The 16,743-nt window shown below is 39.9% G+C and overlaps 1 protein-coding gene across 2 annotated transcripts in view; it reads left to right on the top strand.

Moving 5' to 3' along the window:
• The window catches only part of EEFSEC (eukaryotic elongation factor, selenocysteine-tRNA specific), a 122,506-nt gene extending 107,062 nt beyond the window's left edge, over positions 1–15,444 (top strand). For both annotated transcript variants that reach the window (XM_071550882.1, XM_071550881.1), the window contains exon 7: positions 11,872–15,444. In XM_071550882.1, coding sequence (XP_071406983.1) covers positions 11,872–12,056 — 185 coding nt within the window. In that variant the 3' untranslated portion in view covers positions 12,057–15,444. The remainder of the gene's footprint in view (positions 1–11,871) is intronic.
• The last annotated feature ends 1,299 nt before the right edge of the window (positions 15,445–16,743 follow it).

The raw sequence follows: 16,743 nt of genomic DNA, 5'->3' as shown, positions 1-16,743 counted from the left end.
CATTTTAGGGAAGAGGTATTTGAATAATAAAGGAGGAAGAACTGGCAAATGTTTGAATATGTCTTGGTAAAACAAATTATGCAAGTCTTTAGTGTGTCCCTCCCTTTTTTTTTTGTTCAAAGCTATAGAGGAGGACTTTATAGTAACACAACATTCTCATGCTGTTTATTCTCTTCCACTTCCCACAGCATTTTATTTCCCTTGTAATAATTAGTTTGAACTTTGCTGTGTTTCTCTGGATCAAGTAATTTTCATACAACTTCAGGATTTTTTTATATGCTTTAAATCTTTTTTCTAAATAATGTTTTTTATAACAAAAAAGCCATGAATACATTATAATTTCAATTTTCATGGTGTGTGAAAGATTTCTGCACTAGGTCTTTATTGTTTTTGAAGAATTCATCACCCTAGTTAAGAAGCTTAATATAAATTAAAGAAGGTATTAAGGAACATTAAGACATCAAAATGTGGAGCGTTCTTTTCCTTTCGATTGCTCCAAATGCAAACAAGTTGAATAAAATGCAATCAAAGGGCCTGTTTGGAGAACATTGAGTGGCTTTACAGCTGTGCTGTAGAGAACCTCTGGTAAGAGCATAATTCAAATAAAAAGGCCTTTCTTTCCTCCTCCTAATTCTCTTTGTTGTGGTGACAACAGAGTACAAGCCCGATAAAAATTTAATCACCTTATCTTTTTAAAGCAAATTGCATATTTGTTTACACACAATATACATAACATGAAAAAGAAAAAGCTGCTATCCAATCCCCCTCCCCTTCTAATCGCATTAAAGGCCCTTGCCTAGAAGTTTAAAAAAAAATGTTTTATTCTTTTTTCTGAAGTCCCATTGTTCAGGATTGCTTTATAAAGGCAGCCCAGGGGAAGATGAATATCACTAAACTTAAACTCTGGACCAGCGCTGAGCAGCAGATGCCTGGGATATGTCAGCCGAGTTGGTCCAGCTTAACTGGCTTCTGCGGTGCCTCCTCCACATCAAGAGTTGCAGGCAAGATGTGGGGATTACAGACAGGCCTGTGGATCTAGCACTTTGATTTGAAGCTGCTTTGTAATGAATTGCCTTTGACTCTGTGTCAGATCTGCTAACCTGAACTTCTCCCACACTGTATACATTTCTGAAAAGCTGCTGTAGGAGAGACTGGGTAGTGGGGCTGTTTTTATTGTTGTTGTTCCCTTTTCATTAGGCTGATGAAGTTTTAGTCCCTTGTGTTGAATGCAAAATATGTTTTCAGTTGTTTCTGCTCACCTTGGTGCACAGAACATGAGCATTGTTGGGTTTGTTTATTTACTGTTTTATAGGTATTAGAGTTGCTGGCAAAAACACAATCAAAAGTATCGTCTGGCCCACTGCTGAGTGGGTTGGGAGCTTCCTCACTGGATAGAAACTTGGTGCCAGAGATATTACATGGGTCTTAAAATTATGAAAGTTCCTATAATGCTTAGTGATTCCTTGATCTATTTTTGCATACCTAGCTCTACTCTTTCGGGACATGTTTGTCATATTGTTCCTCTTGATTGGAGAGTTTATTCAGCAAGGACTACCTCAACAATAAAAGTCATGAAAATCGGTCCTGTTCAACAGTTGTCAGACTCTCCCAAATTTTACTCCTTACGTTGATGTCTGCATGTTTCTTAGTAGTCTCCCAGGAAGGAAGAGAACTAGTGACAGTAATTGTGATTTTAAGACACTGTTCTGATTTTGACTGTTTTGAATGGTCTTGGATATTTCATGCAGACCTGCCTATAATTTTTCTATTGTTGAATTGTAACAAGAGCCTGTCTGTATTCCCAGGGTTCCAACTACATTGCATGTATTTTTATTAAAAATTTCATGCCATTATTAGTTCCATTATTTTTTTCACAGTTGCTCCTGTTGTGCACTGGGCATTTTCCACGCACTCAGTTTTTGCTTTAGGGAGCTTGAAGAATGGGTAGACAAAAATCGCCCCATCAATATGAGGTACCTCTCCCTGCAGGTATGCTGGGAGAATGAGTGCAGTGCTTGGGCATCATCTCACTCACTTGAGTGGCCATCAAGTGAAAAATAGAGTTTTAATAATTGCTGGTATGATGTATCAGCTGGCATAACTGCAGCCTTACTACTGTACTGAAAGCCCATGCAGAAACTAATTTGAAAATTTCCTTAAGACCACTGGAAGACTGTGGGATTTGAGGCCAGAAATACTCTACTTAATTTGTGTAGCCTAGGCCTACTCCATGGTGCACTGTAGTCTCCCATGTAACCTGTAATAAGTTAGTTTCTGGTATCCAGAGAAACAACATTGTGTAGAGATACAAGTCATAGTTGTGTTCCAGGAGTGTAGGGTCTAAAGTTATCTGCTCTTTAGGGGAGTTGCCCTAGGAGGACTTGCCCAACAAAGGGTTGTGGCACACTGTGTAACGGTGGCTGAAAGATGTGTTGGCCTATAAAATCAGGTTAATTTTTGTCCTCAACATATTGAGGTATGGCTGAAGTATGGCCAGCTAGCCAACAAATTAAGACCTTAAGTATGTCACTTCATTTCCATGCTTTCAACTGAAGCTGAAGGGCATGTTGGATTAGGGTGCATTTTGGAAAACCCACTGTGGGAACTGCAAATACCCTTCTCAGGTGTCTGTGGGCTTGTGTAGACTTACTTAAATAATGAGGTGGCTGCAGAGCAGTGACATGACACATGGTGGGGATTTTTCAAGTGCAGAAATCTATCCTGCTGCATGGCTTCAGGTGACAGGGGCCCATTTGTGTCTGGTGTTTAATAAAATTACATCTTATTTTTGTTAAAAAAAAGTTAAAATGTAGTTGTGTTATGTAAATTTGGGAAATCAGATAATATGTCCTGGTTGTCTTGCTGGAAATTGAGAGGTATAAAAAGTGAACAAGTGTCATAATGCAATGTGGTTTGCTGGGTCTTCTCACTGCAGATGACAGACTAAGATGAAGGGAGGAGACAAGGATGGGGACAGGCAAGGCATGCACAGGGAAGCACACCATTGATACCTGTTTAGCAGCCAATAGATGATACGATGTGGTACGGCTCAAGTCTGTGCTCCTTTTAGCAATATAAAAAAATATCAGACTGAAAATCAAGACGCTGACTTCATGCAGAGGGTATGGCAGACTAATTAAAGAAAAAAATGTGTACCAGTTGGGCCTATAAAACTCTTCCTGACCTTGAGAAAACTCCCAGGGAGCTGTGGGAAACTCCAATCTGTCCCCTCTGAACTTTTTTGTGTTGTTGTTTAAATATAGTAACTGCTTCTTTAATTAAAAAGAAAAATTAGATGGCATTTCAAATTGTGTCCATGGTGCCTTGGGGACCTATTACAGTACAAATTACCCTCTACTATTTAGTGAGGTCTTGTTTACTATTGTGTGAAGCGAGGGTTACCAGTGTAAGGATGTAGGACAAGAAGGGCCCTTCTTTGAAAGTCTGGCTCTGCACATGAAAGTGACGCCAGCAATTGGAAGCAATTTGTGGAATTGTTTGATTATATTAATTATGGCACCAGCAAACAGTGCTTGGGAAACAGTTTTGTTTTCTTGCATTCTTTCTTGATTGCTTACAGCAAAAGCCAAGATACAGAATGTGCCTTTAAGGGCTGCTGGAGAGCGCAGTTCAAGCCATTGTGTAAAATTGGCACCAAGCTTGAAAGGGTTGTGTCCGCTTGATGTGAGATTTTTCCAAATACAGCTTCGACCTGAACTTCACCTAGGTCAGCCTCCTGAATTGAAACAGCTTCTGTCTTCCTCATCAAGGAAGATTAGCTCTTTCCTTGCTAAGAAGGAGCCTGTAATGAAATCCATGTTACTTCCAGTTGTACCACCTCTTATAATAGTGTCTTTCAGTCCAAGAGCCTGTATAAACTTAACAAATTGATACACAAGACTCAGTTCTGCTCACCACTGAACTGCAGCCTTCTCTGATGTGGTACAGGGCAGCTGTTCCCCAATTTATGGGAAAATGTTTTATTAGTTAAGGATTTCCAAACAGTCTGCCAAGTTGAGGCTGCGGGAACAGCTCTGCTGATGCAAGGCTTGCTGTCACAACAATGTTTGGTTGGGACATGGGGCACTTGACTTCTGCTCAAAGTGGCCATAAGACTTTTTTTTTCTTGTCTCTGACATCAGACAATGAAATGTGGATGCTTTGTGGACATCCCAAGTACCACAGTGAGGCATTAGTATGATTCTCATTTGGAAGAAAGGAGTCTCCTTTCTGATCTCCTTGCAGGCTGGTGGCTCTCTGGCCAACTTGATGCTGTAGTCCTGTTAATAGGCATTAGCCAGGCAAATGACAACAGCTGATTTTGTACTGGCCAGAAGAGAAAAACGAATCTACTCTGGAATTTGAAACTCCAGCAGAATATTTGAGAGAGCTGACAAGAGATGTGGGAAAGGTGGTGTGAATTCAAAAGAGAATTACTGGAGAATTGTGAAGGGATTTACATAAGTAAAATTCATTGCCTGATCTGTGAAAGTAATTGAAGCTCAAAACCTGAGCTCCTAAAGGTAGCAAGGAAAGGAGTATCCCTTGTTTCTTCAGTGAATCTCTGGTCAACTGTTGCACTGGAATGGTCTTGGTAATCATGTTATACTTGTTATTATGGTGATGAACAGTTAGGGAACAGACTAGATTGACTCCTGTAGAACTGTACTAAAATACTTTGCCTAGAAAAAGTTTGTAGATGTTGACATACTGCCCCTGATGTCAGGAAGAGAATTCCTGCCTGGTCTCAGGCTCCAGTTAGCTCAGGACGCAGTGTCATCCCTGCTCTTTCTGAAGTACAATATGTTAATGACAGTCAGAGAGGATGCCAAGCTAAATAGGACCAGCATCTCTAGATGACCAGTGATCCAGTCTGCTAGACACGCTGTGGTGTATCTGATGTTCCTGTTAGTGTTTATAGTTGGAGTAACATAAGGGTTTTGTCCTTGGCAGGCTCATAAAGACCTCATTTTTCCTGATCAGTTTGAGTTGTGGGTTGGTTTGTTTTGTTTGGGGTTTTGGTTTAGTTTTCGTGTTTTTTGCTGTGATATTGAAGGTGAAAACTTACCACCTTTGGCTTGAATAAAATCGGAAGTTAGGATTTTTAGGTATCTTTAACAGAGAAGAAGCAGAGTTTCTGATAGCTCAATGTAAAGAGTAGAAGAAAAAGGACGTTACTTTTTCTGCTATTCTGTCCTTTCTGCCTGACTGTATAGATAACTGTAACAGGAGAGCTGGGCAAACTGATCCTCTGATTTTTGGGATGCTTCTGCTTTTTTTTTTTTTTTAATCAAAACTCCAGAATGTTACTTTGGTGATATTACATGAGCTTTTCATGTGTCTAGGACATAGGCAGCTGTTTTGCACAACTGCTGACATGTTTTGTGATTAGGTGGAAAACTAACGTGAGCTTGCTATTGTGTATTGTGTGAGAACGAGCTCTTATACCTCTGGTATTTCTATTCATTTGGCTGGAAACCAATGATAAAATTATTAGTCTTGTTTTAAAGTTGATGAGAATCTGAAATAGATAGGACTGCTGCTTTATTTGAACCTTGTACCCCTCTTTGGACATAGGTAAGTAAGGGGTTTTTTAAGTCTTGAATGATTATATATAGCTGTTGCAAAAAAAAAAGTAATTAGTCTGTAATTGTATTGTGCTTAAGTATAGGATTCTTAACTCCTGCAGAACTGGCAAAAAGTTTCTTTCAGTAGTCCGTCACTGCAGTAAGGTGAGGAAGAGACTGGTCTTTGTCCACTCTCTGGTGCAGCCCCTCTGCATCAGACTGTGGTGTGGGTGTCTCCATCTGGGGCTCTAATTATTTCTGATTTTCAGGTCAGCCAGGTTTTGTACTCTGTGTTAGCAGGAGAGTTGATGCAGGCACACACTCTCTAACTGTATAATTAGGGTTCAGGTTCTGAAGGTTCAATTTAAGGAAATCCTGAAATTGTGAAAACCAGCTGTTACGAATAATCCATTGTGAGTGAGGATTATCCCCAACCCTTTGCCTCTTTCAAGTTTTGCTCTTTTTTTTTCCTTCCCTCGGGAAGAAAAAAAATGTCTGCCTGTCATATTAAAAGGTTACATTTGACTTGGATAAAAGTTATTTCCAACATCAAATGTATTATGTTAACTTGTTCTCTGATGTTCAGTCTATTTTTAATATTTGAATGTTGACCGAAAACAAGAAGTTGCAGGTAGCACGATCTTCAACCTGCAACGTTCAAAACAAGTGAGTGGAATATTTTGTTTACAGAGGTAAAGCAAGTTCAGTTTCCCACTGAAACTCTGCTGACAAATTCCTGAATGGAATGGGAGGTTTGGCAATAATATCATCAAGTCAAGCATAGTCTAACAATTTCTTAATACGTAATGCAGAAAGGAATATTTTCTCTTCCCGTGGTAGCTACTGGTGTAGCCTTAGTGTGCTTTTTCTTAACAGCATTGTAAGACTCCTGAGCCCGCAGTTTTTCAGCCACGGCAGGTACCAGTGCAGAGAGTTGGTGTAATACATTTGTTAATTTTCCTGTTGGTAGGAGAAACTTTTAACTTTGGACTGAAAGAAAAGTTCTCATTAATTGAGAGACCTGAAATCTTTTAACATGATTCCTTTCTGCCCATTACAATTCTTGATTCTGTAAAAACAAACAAACAAAAAGTGTAATCATCCATGCAAATACTTTGGTGTTCATCAGTGCTCACCAGGGTAGCAACAGGCTTTTTTGGCAAGTGTGCATATGAGATGGGAGTTGTTGAAATTCAGCAAAATAAATTATTCTCCCTGGCTGTGCTGGAGAGCATGCCCTGCACCTATATTATTACACCTGTTTTCAATGATGGTTTTATCAGTTGCTTAAGAATTACTCCTGTCTCTGGCTGGGCTACAAGGAGATACTTTATTATCTTGCTTCTCATCTGAAATGTGTCTGGCATTCAATCTTTAGACTCTCCCATTCAAACACAACGTTTCATTAGCTTTGACAGAGGCAGGACTATTCCTAAATATTGAAGAGATCTGTGAAAATAGGAAATGGAAAATTTGAAAGACAAAGGTGGAAAAGGTGAGAGAGGGATAAAACTCCTGAAGGGCTGAATAGCAAGTGCAGTTGGGAGTCGAGGAAGGAGGAGCTGGACCTTAGAAAGGAAGAGCAGAGACCACCCTTAGAGACCTTTTGAAGGAGCAGGGGAGTAGAAGACTAATAAGAGAATAAAGTCAACAAAGCTGACAGAGGATGTTGATAAGGAATGAGAGTATTAAGTGAAGGAGGATGTAAAGTGGTTAAGTTATGTAAAAGGTAAAGTAGAATCCAAGTTTACAGGTAGTAGATGAAATAAATATGTATATGGTCAAAAAGCACAGTGGTGTTCCTTCATCCTCAAAGGAATGAGAAGAGCAGGTACTGTATCAGCTTGTGTCCCCCTTCCAGCTGAAGAAGTAGTAAAAACAGAGCAAAAGTAAACCCTGCTGGTTCTGGCCATGTGTGTGCTCTGTGTGTGTGTTGTGATTCGTGTCCTGGAGCAGGGCTGGAGTGGGGACACCATCCCATGGGATCCACAGGAGGGTGTTCATCACCCAGCTCGGTGCTGTCGGGATTAACGTGAGGAGAAAACGAAGCTTTAGAGAAACCTAAAACTTACGAGTATCTTCACTGGGGGAGGGAGGGGAGCTAAATTAATTTTCTGTACCTATACCCAAGAAGGGGTCCAGAATTCTACAGTGTGAAATTTGTATATGAAGTTATTGAAGTCTACATGTTTCTATGCAAATTTCTTGCACGAATAATTATAGAAGTCGAGGCTGCAGTGTGTTTAACTATGTAAGATACAGCAAATCACTAAGCTGCTAGCTTTTTATTTGTGAAAATTGTATAAAATATTGTGTCTATCCTTTTTTTGTGCATGTGAAATTTTTCTTAGACTTGGAAAATATTTTTCCTGATGTGGTATTGCTTTTTGTTTGAATTTGAAAATTTACTTTTTTTAATTACTGGTTATAAATGAATCAGTTTAGACTAAATCCTTCAGGCTATGCTGAGACAAAGGATATTAGAGTTTGTATTTTTATTTGTTAATTATTATTAGTAGTTGAAATGAAAAGAATGAAGTAGATTAAACTGTTTTACAGATATGTTTTCATATCTAACCTGGGTTACTTGATGCTAAAAGTACATTTTTAAGACCATGTCTGGGCACTTCTTGTTACAGACATGGTTTTGATGGGTGGGAATGAATTTAAGCTTTCACATATCTTATGTGCCTTTGAGGATGGCTCATTAAAAATATTAATATATAGGTATTTTCCATTGTTGTATGCAAAGCATTTCTTAGAACTTTGAAACTGAAGTCTTTTTTTTTTTTAACACAGGGGTCTGTTCAATTTAATCCATTAGCAACTTGGCAAAATAAAGTAATTGTCCAACAGAAGAAGAAAAAAAACTATTAACATTTGCTACAAATCCGAGTAGTACAGGCAGCACTTAATTAATGGAACAGATTTCTCACTATGTGTTCAAGCTAACATAGCTATTGTTCAGGAGAGATTAGACCCTTAATGTAAGTAAGTTAAACTAGACCTCCATCTAAAAATATCTGTCATTTCAGCTATTAAAGGTCTGATGTCTTCTTTGGTGACAGATATATTCCCCTTCATTTCCTTGGTTTTGTGAAATGTAAAGTATGCATTGTGTGTAACGCGAGAAATCTGCGGAGGCAGATGCAACCCCGATTGTGCCTCTGTCCCTGCCTGCTCCTTTGTGCTGCTCCCTGTCACAGCCTCCTCAGCCCTGAGACCTCCTGGCACCAGAGCAGAAAAACAGAAAATGCCATTTGTCAGGGTACGATGCCAGCCACCTAATCTGTTTGCAGAATGAGGGCCATGGGATCTGATCAGGTAATTGGGATACCTTGTGAGTTTAATAATACCTGAGCTGCCTTTGGCTGTCAGCCTGGCCCTCCACTGGTAGGAACCACCAAGTCCTTCCATTTCTTCTGTAAACTTCTTACCTGTAATACCTTACTTAGTCCAAACGGGTGTTAAGGGCTGCAGGTGAGGTGCACCTTTACTTCTCCTATGTGAAAGTCTGCAATAGGATGGAGGGGGTAGGTTGCTCAGTCTGAAGTACATTTTCCCCGGTAGAGTTCCATGTGCAGCACATCTTTTTTTCTTGGAAACGAGATGCTTTGTTTGAGCAGTGAAGATGCTGTCCTGGCTTTCAGATGTTGGGCTGTCTCACTGATGTCACTGACAGTTTTTGGAGCTCAGTTTACCCAAAGTTACTTCACCCTCATGGCTGAGACTTTCCCAACTTGCTGTCGCAGCCAAGTGTCTCTCTGGGCTGACCCTGCCTGGGGGGATCCACCACTCCGTGTCCCTGTGGGCAAGGGCTTGCAGTGGCAGCCTGGGTACCTCACTTCATATACCCATAAGGGGAGATTTTGGCCGCAATTTTAATGCCCCATCTCCTCCCTTCCTCTTTCCTTTCCGCCAATTAGCATTTTTTGGAAATTAGAGTCTAGCGAAGCCTGCTAACATAAATAAAAATGTTTTAGGATTTGTTTGCTTTAATTAAAGTGTGTCTTTCTAAAAGGATTTAGTTAAACATTTTTCTTAAACAGTGCTGTGCCAGTAACAGCAACATTAGTAATAGTGATAAGACGTAGAAAGGGAAACCAACTAGAAAGCAAAATGAAATATTTCTCTGTCCAAAAAATAAATGGCCTTCCCAGGAAAGTGGAGGAAACTTTGTGCAGGGACACTTATATTTAGGTTGGTCAAAACAGTAGAAAACATAAAATATGAAATGCATCCTGCAGAGGTGTAGTGTAAGGCTGTGTGGGGTCACTCTTTTTGCTGGTTTTATTTTGTTTTCCCCTCGTTTGGCTCTTGCAATTTTTTTTCTGGCAGCACCCATGATGTTCTCAGAGCTTTCCAAATAGGAAATAAGTTGCTTTTCATGTAGTGATAAATTATTTTCCGTAGTGAAGTTAGAGTGATTGTAAGGGTAATGATATTAATAGAATTTATATGAAAGCATCCAATTAAAAAATCGAAACAGCTGCATCAAACATGACTATACAATGTAATAAAATTATATAATAAATATGTGGTCCCGCTACCCATATTACCTAGTTTGATTAATTGAACCTTACACGTGCAAAGATAGTCATTATCAGACTTCTCAGCCATCAAGGAGGAACAGTCTCAATTATTTTCACAATTAAATAATCATTGTTTTTTTGTGTTCTGCCACCTGGAAAGAGAAAATAGTAGCTGCCATGACTGTGAAATGCAAGATCTGGCAGAACTCTACAGAGTTGATTCTGCTTGATGCTGGGCTCCTGCAGCCTTAGTGTAAGCTGTAATTTAAGCTAATTGATTTAGTTAAATACAGAATGTGTTGCTTTTCTCTTCTTTTTTTTTCTCCCCAAAAAACAACACCGACCCCTTTCTCTACAAAAGTCTCCTCTTGGCTGTGCTGTAGGGCCGCAGAGCTGATTTACAGCCTCTAGTTATGAAAAGGCAAATGGACGGTTTCCTGGTTTTGCTTCAACACTTCCTTGTTTCCTCCTTTCCCTTGGCTGTGTCGTGGGAATGCTGCCTGGAACAATTTGCTCTCTGACACAGCAAGATGAGAAGGTGGGCTCTGGGGCAACATCCCCCTGAAATCAGCTGTGAGTGCCTCTGGATGTGTCTGAGCTGGAGCAAATCACCTGTGCCTGTAGACCTCCTGTCTCCAGTAAATCATAAGCATCTCAATCTTTTTGTCAGGCTGTGATATGAGAATCCGCATCTGAATTTCAGTATGAGGGGGGAGAGGCTGATTAAGTGTTTGAGATAAGGTTATGTGACACCACAGGTTAAAAATATCTGAACTGATTTTGGCCAAATGCCTGAGAACCACATTGCACCGTTTTCAGGTGGCACTGAAAAGCTTCTGAGGAGTTTGCTGTCTTCTGCTTTATACAAGCAATTTTCAGGAGTGGTCCTTTAGGAGTTGCATCTCTGTTTTAGGGCATTTCTTTGGACTTTGCTATCTTGCATTTCTTATCTAAAATGCCACCAATGTGTCGAGTTATAAGAAAATACAAAGGTATTATAAACTCTGGCCATTTAGGAAGGAAAGGACAAATATTGTTTGGCACAAATGTCTAGATAAAGACTCAAGTTAGATCCACAGAATCCTATGCAGGTTAATTCTAGTTTGAATAAACAGTGCTAGTTGAAACCCGTAACAAATACTGTGTTTTTGCAAAGCAAAACCCATAACAAACAAAAAACCCAAACAAAACCCCTAAACAAACACAAAACTGTATAATTTGCAGCGTGCAAATTACAGAAAAAAGTGGAGTGTTTCTGTTAAATCTGGGAAATAAAGAATTCAAGAATCTTCTGCAGCCTGTGACTCTACATAATTTTAGTATTTTACTGTTGTTTTTTATTCATGACGTATATTTTTACAAATATTCATAGCGATGACAAGAAACTTTGGATGTGTAAAATTTGGGTATATATAATAGGGAAGGCCTGCCAAGTGAAAGGCTTAGACCAGGCAAGTCAGTCTGGCTTGTTTAAATTCTTGCCTGTGTTTAATACTTTAAAAGCTGTAGATGGACACAGAAGGATTCAGGATACTGCACTGGTTTTGAGGGTTCACTTCGGTGTATTTTGTTATGTTTGAAGACTTCTCTTATTTTCCATGTAAGTTACCGTATTCCAAAAGTCTGATGCAAAAATATGACTTTCCTAATACATTTGATTTACTTTTTTATTTTCCTTAGTTGATTTCAGATGTAAACTTGGCTGCTCATTTTTTCTAGTTATACTGAAATGTGATGTTGAGTGTGCTTATCATGTGTGTTCTCTTTTACAGATGGGCTGAAGCCAGAGACCAAAGTGCTTCTTACTGCTGCCTCCAAGAAGAAATCTAAGGGAGGGAAGGCGGATATGACCAAGGAAGATGAAAGCAGCAAGAATGATTCAGTCCAACCTGTTACGATCTCTCTTAGCTTTAAGAGATACGTCTTTGACACGCAGAAGAAAATGATTCAATCCTGAGAAAGCAAAAGAGACCTCTAATTGTGCCTGAAAGTCCAGACTCTGAAATGAGTTGAGATGGAATGTGTTTCTTGTCTGAACACAAGACCTTTTCCTTTTTCACAGACAGAGCCTGGAAGCTCCTGCTGATTCTGTACCCCCTTCCACAATCTCTGCCATGTCATATTGTTCTGTTAGAATTTACTTATTTTGTCATCTTTGTGATGTGAAACTTTATGGCATCTCGGAGAATGTCACCTGCCAGTTGAACACATTCGGGTGTACATTGTAATTGCACTGTTTTTCTGGAGAATTGTGTTGTAGTTTCTCTTGATTTAGAAGTTTGCCACCAATATTAATCCAAATTAAGTCAAGATGTGAATTTCTTGTGACCCACTAAGGGAAGCTGATTATTCTAGGCTTACTTCCCTGAACAAAGGGGAGACCAGAAAGCATACAGTTTAATAGGTGAAATCTAAAATGGATGTTTCACATTCCTTCAGCTGCAGCTATGTAAGATGCTATCTGAGAGATGGTATGGATGGTTTTTATAAATATGATTTATATCTAGAAGTGTTTTTCATATTAAACATAATGATGAGTGTAACTGAGAGTCTTAATTGTTCTGTTCACTGTTCCAAAGGCTCAGAACATATTTTCAGTAACATTTTATGTAACTTTTCTGAATTTTCTGCCTGTTCTGCAGTGAATCCTATTCCAGAACTGTTTACTTTTTTTTGTTATCACAATGTCTTTTGTGCATGGAAGAAAAAGTTGCCTCTGGAAATAGTCAAGGACTTTATTTCATTAAAATAATGATAGAAGATTGCTGCATAAGCCTTGTAAAATTAATATCTCCAAGATGCTTTAGAAACCATTAGTTGTTTAATAGGGATTTCATGGCTGCTTTAGTTCTTCCTCTCAATTTTCTGTCCTAGGCTCATAAAAAGGAGAACACTGGTAATATCCCTTCTTTTTTATATACAAAGCACAGGACACCTTAACATGAAGACTAACAAGACTTCCACAGGTATGAAAGCTGTGATCTGGAACAGAAATTGGACTTGGGCTTTTCTGCATGGAGAATGTTAGTTCCTACCTTTTGAACAACAAGAGTTTCTCCTGTTGATGCTAAATAGCAGCCTCTGACCCATTCAGTGAAGGCAGCCATAGACAGTGGCCATGTGTATAATGTAAATGCATTCCTTGCACGTGGAATAAATAGCTGTAATAGATTGCTACACTCATTAGTCATACTAGTGTATCCATTGATGGGCATGAGTCCATCATGCTAACGTGATCCTGATTTTTTTCAATCTTTTTCTTTTAATTTCCAGGTAACCAAAGCAGATACAAATGGCAAAGCCATCAGCTGTTAAGAGGATATTTACAGCTGGACAGTCGAGACAGGGCAAGTCTGGTGTCTAAACTAGGGTGATGGTACCCCTTTAAATCTGAACAGAATTAGTGCTTGTGTAGTAATCCCAAACAGTTTCTGCTGAGTGAGTCCCAGCAAAGCTTTAGCGCATCCCATAAGATTATGGGGTATGCTTTCAGTGTGATCCCAGAGGAATTAGGCAGGCAACTTCAGCTGTGGCTTAACATGACTTGCGCTGCCAGCCTTGCTGGAAAATGTATCCTTCTGTAATGGAAAAAATGCATTTCACACCCCTGTCACCTCTCCTTTCCCATTTCTCACTTCTTCCCAGACACCCCCAAAGGCAGTCTTTGGAAAGAATGTTTATAATGTTATCTTTATTTCAAGCCTTTATCAAATCCTGTTTTGTACTCTGCACTGTTACCTCTGCCTAAGATACTGCAGTGATGGAACTTAAAGAAGCAGATGATATAGGAGGAGTGGCATTATTATCATCCCAGGTTAGTCTAAGAAATGTTGGTATAAAAATACCTTCTTGTTAAAAATATCTAAATGAATTATTAAGGAACATACAGTTGTATCTGCGTAGTTCTAGTGTCATTGCCAAATTTTAAATTGGTCACTAAATTTTGCCACCTGTGGAGTGTTGGAAAGAAAAGGAGAGTGATTTGGAGAAGCCACTTCCAGAGTTGTTAGTCTTGCACTTTTACAGGGTTTTGTCATCCTTATTTCTAGGGCATTTTCAAGTAGTTCTGGAGAGGAGGCTCTTGGTGTAAATGGGGATATGTATTTTTACAAAGACCTAACTGATTAATGTTTCCCCCCGTACTGTGGATTGCCCCTTGAGTCTGTTGTAACAGAACTTGATCCCTTTGAAAACTCATTAACCCTGAACACGTAGATTTGCAGCCCTCTGCTTGGCTGAAAGGACTCCTAGTGCTGAGGATCCCATGGTTTATTTGCTTTGGGTACTCCAAGGGAAGGAGCAGCAACAACTTCCAGAGTTGGACCTCCATCCTTTTCTTGTCCAATCTCTGTAAACATATGTTTAAAATCTCCCCCCGTCATCCATCTCGTTTCCAGACTAGCATATTAACTCAGCATTTTTCTCCCATCCTCTCAGTCCAAGAACCAAACCTCTTTCTCAGTCCTCTTGTTTCCCATCATTGCTTCTTCTTACTCTGGCTGTGCTTTTGCCTCTGGAGAAGGGGATGTAAATTTGGGTGCTGGCAGGACTCCCAGCTTCTACTATGGGAGCCCAGCACGGTGGGGAAGGTTCTTGCCCCTCAGCTCACAGCAGCTTCTGTGTGGGGTGAGTAGCTGCCTCTGTTTGGGCTGTGACTTGGGCAGAGTCTCCTGGGCAGCTACCAAAGACCCCCAAGAGCTGTGCTGTGCCTCACCTGAGTCCCTTCATTTGTCACTGTATCCTATCCTTCTGCTTTGAAATCCTCTGTGAAGAGCCGCTGTTGCAAAGCCCCATCCTCTCATTTTGCTCCTCTTGCAGAGGTTTGTGTAGGACAGACAGCTGGAGAGGAACTGGTTGAAGATTGGGGTTTGGATTTATGTTTTTCCCAATATAGAATTCCAAAAGGAGAACTGAAGTGTGCCTAAGAACTTTGATTATAATGTGCTATTACTGCAGATCTCTGGCTGCTGTCCTGAGGCTGTTGGATACACATTTGAAAAAGGGTGAAATGGTGGAACAAAATGATTATGGGAAAATCAAAGCTTTTAAAGACATTTGTAGGATGAACAGATGTTCAAACATTCTTTTATTTGGTTTCCAGACAGACATGGAGACTTTCCTTTCATCCTCGTAATCAGTGCATTATGCTGTAATTTGTAAAAATGGCATTAAAAAAATATTAACAGGGTCATATTGTGATCTACTGACTCTGTGTCATTAAGCCGTGAAGTTAAGAACGGCAACTGGGAACATGGGTTAAATGTTGCAGAATGTACTGTACTAGGATACATTGTCAGACTGTATTATAATGAATCCAAAATGGAATAAAGATGTAAGGAGTTTTCTTAATACTGCTAAGGTCATCAGTGTTGCAAAACTAGAAATTATTATGGCTCTGCAGATGTTTGGTGAGTAATACATCTTTGGGTTGCGGGAAGAGTAGCAGAGAGAGAAGCTTTGTTTTTACAAGCCTGTTTTCTGCTTTTCCATGGAATTTATTTTGGGGCTGCAGTCTGCCTTAAGATCATGCCAGAGGTCTGGAGCCATTAGGGTCAAAGCTGTGTTTGTGGTAGCAAGGATTCAGTAGGTGGCATCCTTTGCTTGGAATCAAAGCTGAGTCTCCCCACCTAAAAAGGGGGTATGCACTGGAACTGAGAATGAAGGGTTTGAATCAGGCTTTACAACCCGTCTCTCTAAGAACAGCTTCTGTTAAAAGCTACAATTCATTTAATGACTGGGACAGAGCCATCAGCTCCAATCTGTTGACCAAATCCTGAGGTACCATCGTCCTTTCTGGATGTGTTTCTGGCTCAGTTTAAAATAGCTGTTTCTTAAATCCTGTATTAATTGGTTGCAAGTACCTGGCTATGGAAAAATGAGCCATCTGCACCAGTGGAGTTCCTGGCACACAGACCTCTCTCTGGGCAGAGGGCACTTTCCTTGCCTGTTGAACAGTTAAATAGCCACAGGGTGGCAGAGCAAAAGGGAGAGCCCGGCATGGCTGTGAGTTGCAATGGTGCAGTCATGTCCTAGAGCAGCCACTTTTCCCTCCAGGACTGCTGTGTGAGCAGCTCTGTGTTAAAATCTGTAAACTGCTCTGGGATCTTGTGAAATGAAGGATGAGAGGCAGCAGAGGAATGCTACCTTATTAGCAGCTTCAGAAACTCTTAATGTTTTCTTTTTAGTTTAGTATCTACAGTAAGCTGGAAAGCTCTTCATTTACAAACACATGAGTTTTAAACAAACTTACTGAGGATAATAGAATAATATTAAGATAGACCCTAGCACTGTGAGTAACCTGCTAGGCCTGGGAGAAGGGGAAGAACTTTAGGACTGCAGACTGTAAAGCCAGTTTTGCGAGATGGTGGTGTCCAGAAGGAATCTAAAGGGTTGGGAGGTTGTGTTTAAGCAAGATACTGATAGTCGTCTGGGATTCTCCACAAATCCTCCTGTTCTGTGCAAAAGTAGGTTAAAACCATCATTTGACACAGTTGTAGCTATACTGTAGACAGTATATAAGAGGAGAAAGAGTACAGTGGATCTGTTGTCAAGGTCAGAATATGGAGTCTTTCCTACATCTGCTGTTGTGCATACTGTGCTGGCTTTAGTTGCTGTTGTTAGTGAACTTAGAGTTGAGGGTGGAA

Source organism: Pithys albifrons, chromosome 3 (assembly GCF_047495875.1).
Source record: "Pithys albifrons albifrons isolate INPA30051 chromosome 3, PitAlb_v1, whole genome shotgun sequence".
Taxonomy (NCBI): domain Eukaryota; kingdom Metazoa; phylum Chordata; class Aves; order Passeriformes; family Thamnophilidae; genus Pithys; species Pithys albifrons.
The sequence above is the reverse complement of the archived record's forward strand: the minus strand, read 5'-3'. Positions and strand labels throughout refer to the sequence as shown.